Source organism: Aythya marila (assembly GCF_965140915.1).
Source record: "Aythya marila genome assembly, chromosome: 6".
Lineage (NCBI taxonomy): Eukaryota > Metazoa > Chordata > Aves > Anseriformes > Anatidae > Aythya > Aythya marila.
This window is the reverse complement of record NC_139047.1, coordinates 13,724,353-13,743,255: the sequence shown is the minus strand read 5'-3', so window position 1 is coordinate 13,743,255 and position 18,903 is coordinate 13,724,353. Positions and strand designations below refer to the sequence as shown.

At 43.2% G+C, this 18,903-nt stretch overlaps 1 protein-coding gene across 1 annotated transcript; it reads left to right on the top strand.

Moving 5' to 3' along the window:
* Positions 1–13,006: 13,006 nt before the first annotated feature.
* Positions 13,007–16,875, top strand: CTLA4 (cytotoxic T-lymphocyte associated protein 4). Its single transcript, XM_082763926.1, has 4 exons — positions 13,007–13,180; positions 14,140–14,490; positions 15,035–15,144; positions 15,925–16,875. Exons 1-4 carry the CDS (start codon positions 13,123–13,125, stop codon positions 16,021–16,023), a joined length of 618 nt encoding a protein of 205 aa, XP_082620052.1. The 5' UTR covers positions 13,007–13,122; the 3' UTR covers positions 16,024–16,875.
* Positions 16,876–18,903: the final 2,028 nt, after the last annotated feature.

The following is an 18,903-nucleotide window of genomic DNA, read 5'->3' as shown; positions in this document are numbered from 1 at the left end:
GGCCAAAGGGGAAAGGCGTAAGGATCTGTGTGGAGCCATCTACTGAGGAGGTCTGATAAAACCAGCAGTGTGCACTCAACTCAATTTTCCTTGCTTTTAAGTTAGTTTTTCTTTGTTGTCCATTTATAGCAGAGTTTTTACCTAATCGACTATAGTTAAATATTTTAGGGGAAAGCTGAATTCAGAGAAATTCAACCGAGATTCACCCCCACACACTAATTTATCTTTCCTCATCTGCTGGGCAGACAAGCTACTGCGGTCAGCAACCGTCTCTTCTTGTGACAGCAGCAATCACAGCCCTGTTTACAAATACTAGATTCAGAGATTACGAAACCGGGCTGGAAGGCGATGGTGAGGATGACCAGACTATCAATGTGAAGCATGAATATGTGGGTGTATTTAAGGGGGAGGGAGGGGAAAAGCTAGTGATGCTTCTAAGATCTGAGGCCCACTCTTTAATGTAAGAGCTATGTTCTTCCTAGAAGGGGAGAATCTCATGACTTATTTATAAAGCCTCAGGGTGCCAAACCCGAGTTACAGGAACATCTGCTCAGGAAGCTTGTAAAAAAAGCTCCCTCTGCACCATTTCCCTGTGGCTAAATCTCATTTTGGACTGTATGACTTGTGTCTGTTAGTAAATGAAATAGGTCCAGGAACAGCCCTGGGAAAAGCCTGCAGCCTCCCAAACTGTGTGGCTGCATCCAAGCTGCTTGCTTGGAGCTGGTGCTGGAATGGCCTCGCTCAGGACGCGTGGGTCCCTTGGTGAGGGCACCCACTGGCTCCCTGCAGCCGCTGGGACGATGGCCCATGCCTGGGCTGGGTGGCTGACCCCCTCCTGCCATCGCTTCTGGCTGAGCTTCGGTGCTGCTCTTACCACGGACAGCAAACTGGTAGTGAACACCCCACTGCTGAGTGTAAATGCCGCTCAGGCACAGCTGCTGGACAACACGGCTGGGTGCAGCCAGAGCATTCCTCAAGGCCAGAGCTGTTCGTTCCACAGCAAGCATCTGATGGCAAACACCCAGAGCACTGCCTGCTGCTCACACAGGCACGTAGCTGGGTTCCTCACATCTCCCTCATTCCTATGGCTGTTAATGATCCAGCAGGATTTACCTTATAAGCACAGAAAGCTGCAGTGAAATCCTGGGCACCCAGAAGTCCCTTTCCCTGAGCTTCCTCTCTTGATGAGGAAGATACTCAAGAGTTGCCCGATCCTTTGGGGAGCTCAGCCCAGCTTTAATCCAGTCCATTTGCTTGCCATGCCTGTCTCTCTGGAATGACCTGTGCGGATCTGTCTCTAGAAGACATTCCCCTGCCCAAATTCAGTATCGCTGATAGTGACACAGCAATCGCTCAACCAGCCCCACCTTCAGCCCCTTCTATCACAGCAAATGTGGCATCTTCTCAGACTTTACTACTGCAGTCATTACTTGAGGCCTTTGGTGTCACAGCTGAGTAAATCTCCAGTGCCTCATCAAGCAACTGCAGAAATACATTTCTATTTTAAAGATTCATTCCATTGATTTACTCACTGAGCTGTCACTGCTCACACAGCCCAGCCGTATCACAGATCACATGTTTAGGATTTAATTACCTTCACTATGCATTAAATATACTGTATATGGTGCACTGGAGAGTCAAGACTCAGAAAGATTTATACACAAATGAAATGCACATGGTTGAAGTGAAAGCCTTGAGGAATACTCGAGCTCTGCCTTGACTGTCAGAAGAGTTTTGCTCCTTGTAATCTTTTAGTCCGTGCTTTCATGATCCGCTTTACCTGCTCTCAGTCAGCACTGCCAAGAAAAGGCAGTGCCATCTAGCTGGCCCCTGCCCTCCAATTAATGCTGACGCTGACATTAATTTGGGTGTGGGATGAACTACAGCAGGAAAATGATTTAGCTTGCACAGCTGCACAAGGGCTGGTTCTTCTCTGAGGGAGGCAGAGGAATGGGGCTAAGGCCTCTGGGGGCAGGGAATGAATGACCCTGCCCATTTTGGTAGTGGTTGCTCTTTCCCGGGGTCAGTCTGATGGTGAAAGATATCACAGGACAGGGGCCCCTCCTTCTTTTTTGGGCTATCAGAAGATTGGGGCATTGTGCAGTGTCTTCACATTCTGATCGCACTAATGAATACAGTAAAACCCCACCAGTTTGACAGGTTAGAAGATGGCAGTTTTGGCCTGAGAGAAATGCTGAGGTGGGAGGGCAACAGGCACGCTCCCTGCCAGGTACCAGCTGACCCCTGGCAGCGGCACGCCCAACAGCTGGACTCGCGGCACGCCAGTCCTCCCCTTGGCAGGGAACACCTCACACTGCTGTGTGCGAGGCTGCTCTCACAACAGGAACCTTTTAGCAGCTCTACAGCAGCACAGCAATGCCTACAACAAACACGTGCCTGCAGTGTAACAGGAGAGGTGGCCCTGTGCTGGCACGCAGTGCTGCTCCCTGGGGAGCATTTCAGCTCGGAGGCTCCTGATTGCCAATGCAAATAGGAGCTGCCTGCAGCCTGCAGCTAAAGAGCACGAGGACAAACTCTGCCGTGTCTCACCAGAAGCCAAGCCACATGGAATGTGATTTCCCACTGCAATATGTTAATTGACCATGTTGATTATCCCTGAAATGAGCACAAACAGCTTAGAAGATAAGATGCCATCAGTAAGCCTTCCTCTTGTGTGCTCCGTGCAAGGACTGGAGCTCTTAGCGGCACTGGGATTAAATAACAGATGTGTCCTTGATAAAAAAATACCTTGGTATCTGCTCTCCCTTTCCTGTTCAGTGGGTGACGGTCCCGTTAGGCACCCACTCTTGTAGAAAACATCCAGCTATCGAGGTGGAAAAATGGCCAACAACTATGTAGACAACCATGACAGGCATTTACGGAGTTTGGTGTGCACAAACACCAGCTGAGGCCTTTAGGCCTTTATGCCATCTGCTGTTAAACCATGTCGCTGGGCAAAAAAACTCCTGAAGGAACTATGGGCGCTTGATAGCAAAGAGATAGCAAAGATCCCATCAACAGCACATGCAGGTTAGCTAAAAATGTAGTAAGCCCCTGAAAGTGTGGCACATACATGTATGGAGTGCAGTGTGCACTGTACAGACGTGGCTCTGTGTTTCAGTGCAAAGCAAAGGACAGGAATGCTGCGGGGAGCACCTGTGCTCGGCTGGGGCAGCCGGGACAGCACACGTGGGAGCTGCTGGCCCTGCGCATGAGCTAGAGGAGCAGGAAAGCGAGCCCGACACGTGCGCGAACTGCAAGCAGCAATACTAAAAGCAAGAGGCAGGTGTGTTCCTCTTTAAGGTCAGCCGAAGGGCCTGGTAGTACATGGGTGAATGAGGCCAGGATCCTGCTTCAGGGAGGCTGCTGGGGAGGGAAAGAGTGTGATTCACTTCAGGAGAGAGCTGGTTGACTGCGAGGAGGAGGCTGGCAGCCCTCGCTTCCCACCACGCTGGCTCGTGCAGTGTCTGCAGTCACGGGGTACAGAGAAGAAGGAAATGAAGAGAGCAGGGTGGCTGCAAGAGGAAGGAGGGAACAAAGTTTCTTCCTCTCTCCCCTCTGCTTCTGGCTCCTCATCGCTCAGTGTCTCCCTGGAGGCCCAGTGGGGAGGCCAGACCCGTGCGAGGAGCTCCCCTTCCTCCCCGTGCCCTGCCCCACATCCTGACAACACGGCTGCTAGGCCAGGCCCTCCGACCCAACCTGTACCTGCACTGCTCACCTGCCCTGCACGCCTCGGGGTTCATGGGGCCATGCACGGCTGCTGGCAAAATGCCCCCTGCAGCACCGGCACCCCGACACCGCCCAGCCTCCGCGCCCCTTCTGCCGGCACCGAAGGAGCAGGGAGGCAGCATGTTCTAGCAGCAACTGCACCAGCAAAGACGTTTAACCATTTCTGTCCTCCCCGCTGCATTTGCCTCACAGGATGGCAGCGTTTGATATTTCGAAAGATAAAGAATATTTTGTTGTAAGCAAAGGAAAAACAGAGAATATCGATGGTGGTAGTAGGGGGGAAATGAGCTGAAAACCATAGATGAGGCAAAAGTCTGAATAATCAGATGAGTGAGGAGGGTTATAGTGTGCAAGCGAAGAGGCATTGAGTCACATTGCGAGCTTGTACCATAAAATGATCTACACCTATTTCCCAGAAGGTGATTAGTTTGCATAATTGAGAAGTTTTATGAAGGGTGTTCATTGGAACTCGATGAATAATTAATTTTTTGTGTTTCGTTGGCAGATTTGGAAAGTTAAGAGGACTCATTTCAATCACACTGAAAGGAAAAAAATTTGATTTTTTTTGTGAATTGAAAAGTAAAACAAGTAATAATTTGTAGGCTTCAAGTGAGACATTTGTTCCTAAAAAAAAAATATTAATGTTTTAATTAATTTTGATGGTGGCTATTTAAATATGATTTGAATATTTCAAAATAACCGGGATTTTTGAACAAAAATGTTGCTTTGAACAAGAAAAATCAGAACAGTTAATTTGAAGAAGAAAGTTAAGAACTATTTCACTGGAAATTCTGAAGTTTTTGTGTTTTTTTTTTTTTTTTCTCCCCATGAAACTAAAGAATATGACAGTATAGGCCAAAGTCCTGAACTATTTCACCATCTCCTAAACTTTTGGCTGCAGTTGTTCTTTTCAAAACCAAAAGCCCCTTCCCTGTCCCAGCTGTTCATCAGGCAGATCCACAAGTCTCAGGACTCCAGAGTCCGCTGCCCCACATGCCCCTGTGCAGCCCAGCTCCTCAGCACTCCAGGAGCTCAGCAAAGCATTGAGTAGTGACTGCAAAGTCACTCGAATGCAGACAGAAACTACAGCTACACTCTCTTCAGAGCCTGCGTTTGCCAGGTCAGTGTACATGTATTCTGACCTACTGCACAGCCCACTGTTAAATAGCTTGCAAATGAAATTATTCAGTTTCGGGATGCAGTATTAAAAAAGCAACAACAAAGTCACTCATATCGTTTGTAGTTAAATCCCTTCAAGACAGGAATAGACAGTTCTGTAGTTTTGTAGCTGTTGAAGGAATCGAGGAAGGATAATGGAGGTAGACTGAGTTCTGCCTAAGTCATCTGGCCCAAAGACCCTGGTACAGAGATGCCACTTATTTTCAATGAATTTTAACATCTGGCAATAGTTAACACACTACAGGCTGATACATCTATGCCAATGCAACTGCAATCATTCTAGAGAAGGTAATGCTGCAGCAACGCCACTTCTAAGGTTGTGGAAGCAATATTTGTTGATGCATTCAGGTCTTTACAGTGATGAGAACCAGGCCTTCTACTTAGCACTTTTTCTTTTACAAGACTTAGGTTTGTTGCTGACATTTGAAAATCATAAAAAGTGGGTTAATATGATGGCCATTTAAATGAGCAAACATAGCAAAAAAACTTAGGAAGTGAAACTTTCTCAAGAAAGCTCTGCTTAACTGCAGTTGCTCTTGCTGCAAAGGGTTCCCTTCGCATTTTTCTCATTTCACCACGTACTGGTTCTAGGCAGAAAAAAGGCATATATGACATTCTGCCAATACGTAAGAGAACTTTATTTTCTTTACAACAAAGCTGATGATTTAAAAATGAAAAATGATGGGGGGAGGGGGCTGGAAAAAAGCTTTAGGAAAAGATATATATGCATTTTCTCAAAAATTTTCCCCTGTCCTTCAACATTTTATCAAATTTTAAAATTCAAAACATTTCCCCTATTTTGCGTAGGACTTGATTTTCATTGGACCCCATCCAACACATTTGTTTTCTTTGTATGTACCAGATATAATCTCACTGCTATCTGAAAGAAAAATTCCCCAGGTGGTGGTTACCCACAAGCCCATCCTCCTTTTTATCCCTTCTTACTGGCTCTGCAGCCCTATTTCATAACCTCTGTCCCCTCCTAGAAACTACATCCTCAATTCATCCCTAGCCCCCATACCAACCAAACTACTCACTATCATACTTTTTTGGTATCCACTATCTCTGTGGCCAAAACTTTAAGAGATCTTTTGGATGCTGCATGTGAATTTTAAAATGTAGGATTTCCTAGCTGGGTTTGCAGGTGATGACAGTGGGAGCAGGCAGCTGGAGCTGAGAAGACACACATTAGTTGGATGCTTGCTACAACCAGAGGCTTTACAACAGCATTGACTCAAATAAGCAGGCGGGTGAGGTAGCCACACACTGACATTTAAATTAATACTCTGAGAGTTGCTAATAGATACAGCTAATAGATAAAGCTTGCAGGGAGTGGTATGTCAGTAAAGAGGTATAATAAGAAAGAGCTTCTGAGCACAGGGGTAGAGGCTCACCAGCTTTTTCAAACTACCAGTTTGGCTAATGAAAGACTGTGTCCCCTTGCACATCTGGCCTCCCTGACATTTCATCTTTTCTTTTTTTTTTTTTTTTCATACTTGTTGTTCATGTGGCCTTTGGGAAAGGGGAATTGCTAAGTCCTAAAGTGTGGTTTTCAACACTTTGTAAACTAGTAAAGACAAAGGAAGTTTGAGTTATCGCTAACATAAGGGTAAGATTTTGTACACAAGATCAGATTCTGTGGTGAAGAGTGGGCTGAACAACAAATCCTGCAGACGATCAATTTTGGAAAGCATAGGACTTGTTTTAGTTCACTGACTCACATGATGCCAGCCACAAACCCAGTGCTTGGCTACACCATCCCACTTGCCGAGAGGTCTGGGTTATGGGGTGACAATTTGTTTTGCAACTGTTGCACTGCAAAAAACAGGAAGATTCTTGTGAAGTCTGGGATTTATTGTAAAACCTCCTGTCAAAAATCCCTTACCTTCATTTTCCAGAGCCTCCAGCCTATTATTTACCACATATTCTAATGCAAACTTACAAATCTTTCACATATCACTGTAAATTTTTAGCAACATGTGATGGCCCATGGACCAAAGGAATACAGAACAAGTGTATCACTTCGATACATCAGGGCACCACCCATGCGGATATTAGACATGATTCCCAGGAAGAGGTTCTCTGACAAGCTCTGGATAAACGACCTGTAATAAAGACACTATCAATTCCATGTTTTTTGTAGATAAAACTGCAAGAAAGTAGGCAAGGAGAAGGAGTGGAAAGCAGAAAAACAAAGCAAGGTTAGAGCAAGCAGGGATTCTGAAGCACCAGTACGCGGTCCCCATCCCTTGGCGCTGTGTTTTCCTTACCACCTTGCTCTGTCATGCAAATTTTAAAGAGCCTTAATGAAGTGGATGCAGGTGGTGCACTATCTGGACTTCACTAAAATATGCTTTTATTTGTAATTGGCTTCTGGGTAGCTTTTGTCTGTGAATATGCTTTATTCCCAGCCTAACAGTTACATCTGAAAGCTACACACTTCATTCATCCAGCCACTCATATTTCTCCACAAAACATCCCTTCCCCTCTTGGCATTCTCATTTCCCTATTTCTGTCTCATCAAGAGCCCTGTCAGATTTTTTAATGCAGAAGCTGTTTCCCTAGGATGTCCAAAACTTGTAGCTCCTGTTCCCAAATTCTGTGTGCCCACGGGAAGGGATACCCATGTTGCAGTCCTGAGATCCATTCCCTACACAGGCAAATCACACTGAATGTAGAGGTGTGACAAAACACCTTTAGAAGCCTTCATCCATGATCCCAAGTCACATCTTGATTGCTGAAACATTCTCTTCTCAGGCCTTGACAAACCTTGGCTCACTGCTAAGTATTCAAAATGTTACTGCGAATCTGTCACTTTGAATGCCTTGTCATTCTCTTTGTGTCTGTCCACTGGTTTCCCCCTTCTGCTATACTATTAAGTTTTCTTTTCTACGTTTCATTTCGTTTCATTTCATTTCATTTCATTTCATTTCATTTCATTTCATTTTCCAGTCCATTCCATTCTAACTATCAGCTCTCATTCATTCTTCAGAAATGGCCTCCAGACTTGAACTGGTGAGCAAAGCTGATCTTCATTACCCACTTGTCGTTAATTCAAAGAAATGTGCTCCATGCCATCCTTGGATTTGAAAATAATTCCCCATTGTGAGTTTAGGAGAATGCCTTTCTTTGTCAGGTCTCCTATCTTTAAAATATTTGGATTCTGCATATGTACACTGATTTGGAGCACTATCTCCTTTACGTAAAATTGTTTCAATGCTTTGTTTGATGTATGTTGAATGGAAAGGTTTAAAGGCTTTCCAGGAGTCCTGCTTTAACCTTGTGGTTTGAAATGCCATAACAATTAAAAAAAAAAAAAAAAAGAAAAAAAAAAGAAAAGAAAGAAAGAAAGAAATACAGGGAATATTTAGCCCTATGAAAACTGAACAGGAAGCAAGATCTTAAAGTATATACTACGGGTGAGTTACATGTCTCCTCTGTACCCTTTAAAAATTATTTCTTAGGCTTCTTACTTTTGAGGAGAACAGTGCTCCTCACATGTTTTCAACAAATCTTTATAATGATTTATGCTTGAGATCCTTGTTAAGTGCAAACTTCTGTACTGTCAGAGCCTGAGACTATTAGATTACAACTATCTTTAGCTGGTTTTCCTTTTTGCAATGTTTTAAGAAACAAAGGAAAGCAGAAGTAAAACCATTCTCCAGTATTTTTCCATGTCTTCACATTTGCAGCTAATCACAGGGTATACCCAACTGCTTTGCCTTCAGATGTGAGGGATTCCTTCAGCTCTTTTTTTGCTTTCTCCTGACCACCACGTAGTTTTTAGTGATCACTCCAGGATGAAGGTGTCCCCTTAATTGTGTGTTCAATCCTGAGTGACCAGCCTCCTAAGAAGAGCTTTGTGGTGCTCTGCTTTGCAAAGCTCCTTTCTTAAAGGCAAGTCCTTACACATCTGCCAAGTCACTTTAGGGCTTGTTTGAGTTCCTCCTAAAATCTCTCCCTTGCCATAACCCTCTATAGAAAACTGGAGAATAAGGAAGCTGATGTGTAAAGGTTTTTTGCCTGTTACTTCTCAGTCTTTATTTCCTCTTACTTCTGCCTGTACCTTTTTCCATAGTCTCCCATCTTACCTTTTGACTGCAAGCTGCATGGGGCACAGGGTCCTGGTTGCTGGCAGGTGTGCACTTACTGGTCAAATACACAAATACCGTGTACCAAACCCAGGCAGATAAGAGATACAAGGCAGACCTTCAAGGCCAGCTGAGAACTGTTAACATGGAAAGCTGGGAGGCAATTCCTCTTTGTTAGGTAACTGTGGATGCCCTGAATTTCAGGAAAAAAACTTGGATGTAATTAGCTTTACAGTAGTGGAAACAAAGCCTGGAGTTTAAAAAGGAAGTACCAACAGCACAAATAAAAGGCACTGTCACACACCCACCTGTGCCTCAAATCCTTCTGGACAGTTGAGCAGCCAGCAGAAGGGCACAAGAAGTGCAACCCCCGTGTGCCCTGAGAGGCAGTGGCATGAGAATTCCTCAGTCAGTGCTGTCCTCGCCTCTGCTCATCTCTGCTGAGGCTGGACGGAGGGCATAGGCTTAGGACTAGAGAGCAGCACCTGCGAATCCAGGTTAGAAGCTGGCAGAAAGGCCACAGTTCTGAGAGATTTAAGAATCGGTGGTTTTGTGATGTGAGTTGTGGTTCCTTCAGGAACCAAGACCGATCCACCAAACTTGGTCATATCTAGGGCTTTACTTAGACTAACCAGGTTTTAGTCCTTTAATGGTAATGAAACAATATTTTTTTCCAGTTACTGTGTTATTTCCTTTTCTCTTTACCTATTGTTTTGTAGAAAAGGCTTTTTCTTCAGCCATATCACCTAGAGGTCTGGATTTTTTTTTCAAATGACAATGCACTTCAAAACCCCAATAGGTTTGTGGCAAACTACCACGGTAAAAACGTGAACTGTTTAACATAATAAGACATGATCTCACATTCTGAGTTTAACAAAATATCCTGAAACCAGATACTTATGCAAATGATAAGCTTCTCTTCTCCCCATTACACCTCAAGCAATTCACCAAGCTATTTTTTTTAAGTTCCTGTCAGAGAAGAAGAAAACATAGGCAGCATGAGGCAACTTTTTCTCTCAAGTGTGAAAATAAATTTGTGAATAATAACGTTTTGCAGTGGGAATTCTGACAGTGTGTCAGCAGAAGGTGCACCCTAACAAGTATTCTATGAAGAAAAGCAATTCAGATCACTAAAATGTGAACGACCAACCCAAAACGACAAAGAAGCTTAAATGAAAAACCTAGTTATTTAACTTACTAGCAATATGACTAATCACAGTAGCATAGTCCAGTGCATGGTGCACTCAAGTCCTTCGCTGTGCTAAGTTCACGGAGGCCATGAGACCAGGGCTGCTGCTAAGCTGATTCCTCAGCTTAAGACTACAGCTTAGCTCTGCAAGGCCCTCAGTCCCTTCCACTGTCCTGACTCTTTGCTGTGGAAGCACGTGTGGAGCGTAAAGGTTGCCCCTGATCTGGGGACTAACATCACCCCTAAGAACAAAGGGAATAGAACTATAATCTAAGCATGTACATTAAAGGAAAGATTTATCTAACACAGAGCTTTTGAACTTGGCAAGTGCAGAGCTCAGGCTCTTGGAGTCAGCCTGAGGAATATCCTTCCTAAAAGACCTTCTGAATAACAGAGTCAAGGGACAGGCTCTTCTTTGACCCAGTCCCTTGCCCTGGCCCTAGGCCAGGTGTCACATTCCAGTTATGGGGAAAGGGTGATAGAAAAAAAGTTCAAAAGATGAGGAAGTCAGGGTGGGAAGATGCCAGACTGCACAGATAAGAAGAATCTGTAACTAGGTAAGATAGGTCCTTTGCCTGTAGCCCACAAAGCCTGTGTGGTATACAGGGAAGGTGCACCAAGCCGAAGATCCAGAGACTTCATCAGCTGAAGGGTTGTTAGAAGAGGAGAAGAGCAGAGAGAAAAGGCCTCCCTGACCATTCTTGTGGAACTCATTTTAGGGGGTAACTCATTCAGTTATCAATACCTTGTTTCATGTCGTAACTGAGCTCCAAAGGACAGGAGCAGTGAAAGGCAGATCATTGGGAACAAGAATCCTATTTTGCTATGTCATCAATCTGGTATCTGCATATGTTAACTCCAGATCCAAAGCTTGATTAGCAAGGAGAGGTAATCAATCACTCTGTGTAAAGGTAATCTCTGTCCACTGGAAGGGGATTCTCTGGGCTCACCTTAGGTTGCCCTAGCCATGAAGAGACTCCCCAGGGAGACACACTGTGCCTTGCTTAGAAGAGCAGCCATCATGTGAAGCTTTGAGGAAAACCAAGGGTAGAACATATCAAGTGGTAGACCTGAAAGGACACCATGAGAATGAAACAGCCCAGAAACAAGATGGATAACAATGGAAACACAATGATTGCCAGAGTGGTTTTGATTGCTGGAGATACAGGCACCCGGAGCTACCTCTCTCTCTGGCTATACACAATCCTGTGGTTACGTGGGGCAGTAAGCACTTGGTTTTACATGGCAATCTTTTGCAGTTGTTTAGTGGTCAATTGTACCATCAATTTGCAGCCTCAATCAATTATCAGGAGATGACATTATGACTGATGATGACTGACTCAAATACATGATTTGTTTAACTGCATACAAGGCCCAAGACAAAAAGATACATAGGACAGGCAATTTGGTTACTACTCTGGATATGAAAATGTCAGGCATAACCTGGTAATTTCATGCCATAAATCTCACTGATATCCTGGCACATGATGTTGCAGTAGCATTAATTTGATATTAAATTTATTATTAACATTGATTTAATCCTGTCTAACCAGTAATACCATATGGCCCAGACTCATTATTCAGGTGTAGTTTTTCATTTTCCTAGAGCCGTATTTTTACTTATCATCTATTCTGATTTGAATGCTGGTTGAAATCAAATTGGCTATGAATCTGTCATTATGAACAATTGTTGCATCACCTAAATATAGAAGTAGTAAATTTATTTTTATCATTATGTATTTATGTGATTTCAAGATCAAATATTTATCTTGTGTCTTTGGATTGAGCAAGCTACTGTTCAAGAATGAATGCTGTTATTTTTTCTAGGTCACAGTTCAAAAGTAGGTCTTTGTAATCTACTAGATCTACATGTATAAACAAAGCACCTCCTAAAAGAACTTCTCAAAGTAGGAAAAAAAAAAAGAATGATGACCTTCGGGGTAACTGCATTTTTATGAAATTCTTTAGGCAATGATTCATGGATGTGACAGCCTGTCACATAAAAAAGCACAACGATTTTCAGACCTTACATGACTTTTAAAAGGCCATTGGGTGAAAACTGTTTCACTGAGATTTGAAATGAGGCAGTCTCTCTAAGCACAGATAGCAATAATCAAAGCTCCTGCAGTGTTTTTCATCTGGTGATCTCAAGGTACTTAGACAGGAAAGTCTTTAGGAAGGAAAGTACTGCACAGATGTGGAAGTCATTAGCTATAAACCTAGATAATTTTTTTCTTGGAAACACAAAATCCTAAAGAAGCTGCGTTATGATTCAAGTCACATTGCTGATATGAAAAGTTGAAGCTGTTGCAATTGTAATCAGTATTTTGAAGGGGGCAGCAGTTTTTAAACATCAAAAGCATTAACATTAAAGGAAGCAAAGAAATTGGGGGCGGAGGGAAGTCCTCCACAAAAAGGCTAGCTTGCACTGATTCACTGTGTCACATTAGGCAGAAATACAGTTCTCTGTGTGTTGTCCTAGTGGGAAATACCTGATGATTGCTAAAATTTTAATGACTATGATTGTGCAAGCAGGCTGCACCAAAGGGCCTGCACTGCTCTATTGGATGATTACCTTTCCTCCCCCAATTCTTAAAGCAGAATGGATGGCAGTTTCAGATTGAATATATATTTTCCATCTGCTGAATAGTTGTTTTTGTTCATCTGTTTGAGGTTAACTATGCACGTACTAATCAAACCCACTACTTCCTTTCTCGTAAAACCAAAACAAAGCTTCATATTACTTTCAGGTACAGCATCTGGGATCAAAGCTATATATATACACACTGACTCTGTGTGGGTTCAAACATTTCGAAGATTCAGTATCCTGAAAGGTGTCACCTGTTTTCCAGTCCTTCTGGGAGTTCCAGTTTGTCTTAACGTCTGAAGGCATCAGACACCTTCAGTCCCTTCAGCATCTGTCCCAGCGCAGGAATGCTCTCAATATTGATCACCGTGGGATTTCTCTGCACAGCCACTGCCATTGCAGAAGGTGGGTAGATGAAGGAGGCAAGGTAGCCAGGGGTATCTGCATTTTCTCAGTTTCACATCTTTGTAGGACAGGGGCTGGGTACAAGAGGGAGAGGGAGATGACATGGAGCCTCTTCGCAGGACAGACTGAGAACTGAGAGGTGTCTGGAAAACCAGACGCAGACTTCAGAGCAGAGGCATCTGCAGAGAGGCTGGGCAGGATTCAGAGTAGCTCAAGAAGGGAGAAATATTTTGACAAACTAGGCCTCGTGAGTGAAGCTGGCAGCTGATGATAAGGCAGAGACAGAGGTTGGAATGGATGGAGAGATTTTACTCCTCTCTCTCCCAAATTCTGGCACTGAAGAATTGGGGAAGATAAGCCCTGACCACAAATGGACTGATATAATATGAAATCCAATACTGTGTCCTGACAGCTTTTAAAGAAAAAATAATTGCATTCCCATACTATAGTGGGACAGAGTACAGCAGTTCTAAAAGGTAGCCAGTGGTACACTAGTTTCCCCTTAAGATTTGTTATGATTTTTTTTCAGTATGTTTACCAGGCTTTGCTGTGCATTTCTGTGCTGTGGCTTAGGATATGGATGCTATTGCTGTACAGTGGCTTGGGAATAGCTAGTGCAAAAAGATCAAAATCAAAAGAAATGCAAATACAGTTTCTGTTCAGTTTTACTGTTACCCTAATGGTTCTGGTTTGGGCAACAAGTGATTGCTGAGATTTATAATATAATTTACAGTAATTAAAGCACTTCAGTGTTTCTAAGTATATTAATGGTGCCACTATGTGAATTGTGGTTGTTGGTTTATTTTTGAAAGAGTTTATCAGCATTTCTAGGAGTTACCCATGGTTGACAGGGTGTGGTAGGACACTCCTCCTATTGCACAGGTTTCAAGTAAATATTACATGACTGCAGATAATTTCTTGACAGTTCATTTACTATCATGTCCTTTGCTTCCTTACAGTAATGGAAGTGTCTCAGCCAGCAATGGTGCTAGCCAACAGGCAAGGAGTTGCCAGCTTGGTGTGTAAATACAAGCACATCGGGAATGCAAAGGAAATTCGAGTGACTCTGCTGAAACAGACGGGTGACCAGTTCACTGAGATCTGTGCTTCAACCTACACGACGGAGTTTAAAATGTTCAGCGTGGAAGAGGTCATTCAGTGCCGTGTTAGCCCTAGCCGAAACAATGTGACCCTCACCCTCACCGGCCTGCAAGTTAACGATACTGGTCTTTATGTCTGCAAGATGGAGCGGATGTACCCCCCACCCTATTTTATGAACAAGGGCAACGGGACACAGCTCTACGTGATTGGTAAGCCAAGCAGCTTTACAGAACTGTGGCACTCCCAGCTTAAGGGTGTTGCTATTATGCCTCAGAGATCTTCAAAGTTCTATTTGTAAGAAGTGTGGTTGGACACTTATTCAAGCTTTGAGAATCGTGCTCTTATTCCTTTAATGTCTCCCTGTAGATACCTAAAGCAGGTGTATTCACAGGCATGCAATGTATTTAGTAATGTATGAGCATTGGACAGCATAAGCAATACCATACAGCGTATATGCTGTGTCCAGGCAGGAAGGCATGTAGGTGCTGAAACAGCAAAGCTAAGATGTGTGTTCTTCTGCAGATAAAACTATTTTCCTTGGAAGTTGAGTGGGCAGGGACTCACAGCTCAGTCATGGTAGTATCTTGCAATAGTGCAGGTTAGAGAAAAGCAGTGTGGAGGCTAATCTTTGACTCCAGGGGATTCCTTATGTTGTGTCCGGGCAGTAAGGAATGTAAGTGCAGAAACAGCAAAGAGTAAGATGTATGTTCTTCTGCATGTGTAACATGACTTGTGTGATACGATATATTTTAGATCCAGAACCGTGTCCAGACACTGCCATATATCTCTGGGTATTAGGAGCTACTGCCTCAGGATTCTTTCTTTACAGCTTCATCATCTCAGCTGTTGTCGTGGGCAAAGCGGTAAGTCCTGTCAACTCAGCCCCATCCTGCTAATAATACTCCTCTGTGTGCCAAGGAAAAGGAGAAAGAACTGAGAAGAGGGAAGAATGTTGGGAGCAAAGGCATGGGGGTGTTCTGGCTCCCTTTTACTGGTGCAATGCAGTGCTGTTACAATAATGCAAGATGAGATCTTCCTGGACCTACCGTGACAACTTGTTCATGGATCAGTTGTGTTGCCAGAGTACCAGAAAGCAGCCAGCTTCTATCAGCTGGACTGATCCTTGGCTTACGTTTGGATGCTTAGAACAGGACGGAGTCTTGGATGCTTCTGGAATCAAAGGCAACAGACTTCAGGTGTACAGAGGCATGAGAAACCTGGGTTGCCCTTTTTAGTGTGGGTCTGGTGTGCTCAGCCTGTTAGAAATAAAACTGATGCCAAAGCATAAAACCAAAAAGTACTCCTGCCCTGTATTTTTCAATCCACCCTTGTCCCTAGAAGCCAAATGAAGCAGTAAGGTGTCAACATTCATAGATTTGAACTGTTGCTGGACTCTGCAGCAAGAGCAGTTTCAAAGTGCTAACTGAATAGTAGGACTCCATCTTTTCCTAAACAGCCACGGTAACTCCTGATTATCCCTCAAATAGTCTTAATGGATCTTCTACAAAGAGAGGTGAATGGGAAAGGTGTCTAGAATATGTTTTACTCGCTAAAGGCAGTACACCTAGCACTCTTTAAAATGTGCTCGTCAGTGATTACACTGCGATTACTTGTTCATTTTTGTGTCTTCCCATATTTTACAGATACAGAGAAGACGACGTCTCACTACTGGAGTCTATGTGAAAATGCCTTCTGAAAAGCTAGAGAAAAAAGTGATTCCATTTCACATCACTGTGAATTGAAACAGGGAGAGGGAGCCTGTTTCCTAGCTGGGGTGGAGAATCTGCTAACTGACTTAAGTCAAAGAAATAAAATTTGTTATCTTATTACAAAGGTGTATGGGAAAGAGAGATAATATTCCTTGTAACTTCTATGGTTCGGAGGAGAATAAATATAGTTTATGCATTAATATTTCAAGGTTAACCCTGTTACATAAAAATGGCTACATTAGGCCATTGATTCTTTGAGTTGTATTGTACCAATATGTAGTCTCTATATATATGCATATATATATGTATAGCATTAAGTGCTATTGCTGTTGCAGCAGAACATCTTATTGTTAAATTGTGCCATATCTACTGATCAACTGAGATCCAAACACTATTAAGACAGAAGCTCGTGTGTCATTGCAAGGCTAATCCTACAGGTCTGGGAGGCAGAGGAGCACACTAATGTACAAAGGAATGTTGACTTGTTTCCGTGCAGTGCTATTTATTGGTTCCATTTCTTGCATTAGTGCTTTGCGCTTCAACAGAGGCATCACTGTAGGCTGGCAGTGATGATACTGCTGCTCTAAAAGCCTGATCTCAGCACCTTTCTCTGGCATTGTGTCCCAGCAGTGCTGCGCTGGAGTTAACATTGATGATATCTGAGCCAGTGCTTGGACAGAAAAGCTGCCCAGCTGGAGACCTCTTAAGCTGTTGCTGGGAAGATGTTCCAGCTCTGCTGGGGCCTCACATTTTACAAATGCTAAATTAGCATCTATCCAAAAGGCAGAAGTATGTTGCTGTGTTTATCTGATTCTATTTTCCATGAAAATACCAACAGTGTATAATCTTGTTTATTAGTTATGTACCATTCAATAAAAACCTTGAAGCTTTGCCCAAATTCAAGTTCATTTCTTATTCACCATTCTCAGAAGCAACAGGAAGTGGCTACATGTTAGAAAGCAGCGATGACAAGATGAACCTTTCCCCTCTGACCCTGTGTTTTGCCTTTCTGAGGAGCTTGTGTGCTCATGCCAACACTTACTTTCTCAGCCCTCCTCCTCAGGGGTCACCATTAAAATCTGCCAAGTCTTCTGTTTATTTAGTTAGAGGCGCTGTGATGTGGCTCGCAGACGCTACCAGCCGCCTTTACGCTTCCAGCAAAGTTACTTGCTTGCAGAAGGTAACAGTAACGACTTTGGTAGCATCTCCGTTACCTGTTTATACAAAAAGCTAGTTCTAGTTTCAAATCCTGTTTTCTTTGCACCTCCTTGACACTCTCACTCACTTAATGCTACCTGACACACAAAGCTTTTAGAGCTTAAAACCATTTGAGAATTCTCAGATCTACCGTTTTAATTCTTTGTGATCAAAATTTCACCTTACAACCCCAAAACTTTGCAGAATGTACCTCTGTTTAACAGTTGTGAATGCATCTTTTTGCCTCAGTAACTGCGTGATCAAATCCCCACAGCCCCCTACATTGCTCCTGCAGCAGCAGCAGCTTGCAGGACACCAAATCTCATTGCTCTCTTGGTTAGCTTTTTCCCTCTTCCCCCATTCATCTTTCACCAGCTCCCACTGTACAAATAAACATTCACCTTCTCAGTTTGCTACCAACTCAAACATTTGCAGGTGCCAACTGCTTTCCCAATGTTGACCTACAATTGTAGTGCATTGAGTAAAAGTAGCATCTGGTGACATGCTTTCTTTGAAGCCATTTTTTCATATTTTGACAACAGTCTGGGTTTTTCCCTAATTTTCCACTAGCCTGTTGTTCTGGGCGTTAAAAATGGTAAAAACTCACATGGCTGACCTCACTGCAAAATGACCAAATTTCTGTCTATTCAAGTGCAGTCTGCTAAGAGAAATGTGTTCCATGACTGGCAGAAACAGATTTGACCCACACATCCACTTGTTTGAGCTGTAAAACCTTCCAATAAATTTACCCTGGCAAAGCAAGAATAATTACTCGGGTCAACTTTTTTTTTCCCAGCACAGGAAGTAATAGCTCAGATATTCCCTGAATTGTGTCCAATTGCTAATCAGGAACCAAGTGTTTCTTCTTTTTCTCTCCCTTGACAATTTGTATGCACTACAACCAAGTGCTTCCTTCTCTTGAGCAATCTAAAGCAGCTCAAGTAAATGATTTTCTACATTTGTCCCTTCTGGGGGAAGGGATGCTTTGGGCCTCTGTCAACAATCTCATGACCTCTGGCCACAGCTGTGAATCTGTGTCACCATAGAATCCAAGTATAAATAATAATCACTTTCTTTGCTGGCAGGTAAGCTGACCATGGTTAGGCCTTCTGCATCCACCAGGACTAATCCCGCTCAGTACACTAGCATTTCCTTGAGACATGCAGCCTGTAACGGGCAGTGGAGAATTCTGACTTAAAAGAACTGCAAGTTGCTAAATTACCCAAATAGCGAAGATTATGTGACACCTGAGCAGAAACAATCATGTCATATACAGCAATAGCAGTATTTTATGTTTGCTCCTGCACTTAAGTAATTTCTGGTATGATGCTTTTTAACTATTGTATTGGAAATTAGTTGGCCTATATTCTCTATCTGTTCTGAACTTCTCTTCATTCTCAGTTGCTTCCAACCCAAACTTTTTCCAACCTTCTCTTATTTCTGCAGTGCTGACTTTGCTCTGTCTTTTCTTACCATTATAGCAGCTTTACCTGAGCTGAATGTTACACAAGTATGCGTTACCATTTTTGTTCAAAGCCAAGTTCCTCTTTTGAATTTTCTGGCAGAGTACAAGATGCACTCAAAACAGCAGATGTAGCAATGAAGACCAAAGTGGGATTTCAGTTCAGATTCTATTGACAATAATACTCTCGTAATTTATATCTGGCACTACAGAAATGAGTGGAGCCCAAGTGCCCACAGAGATGTTATTTATGC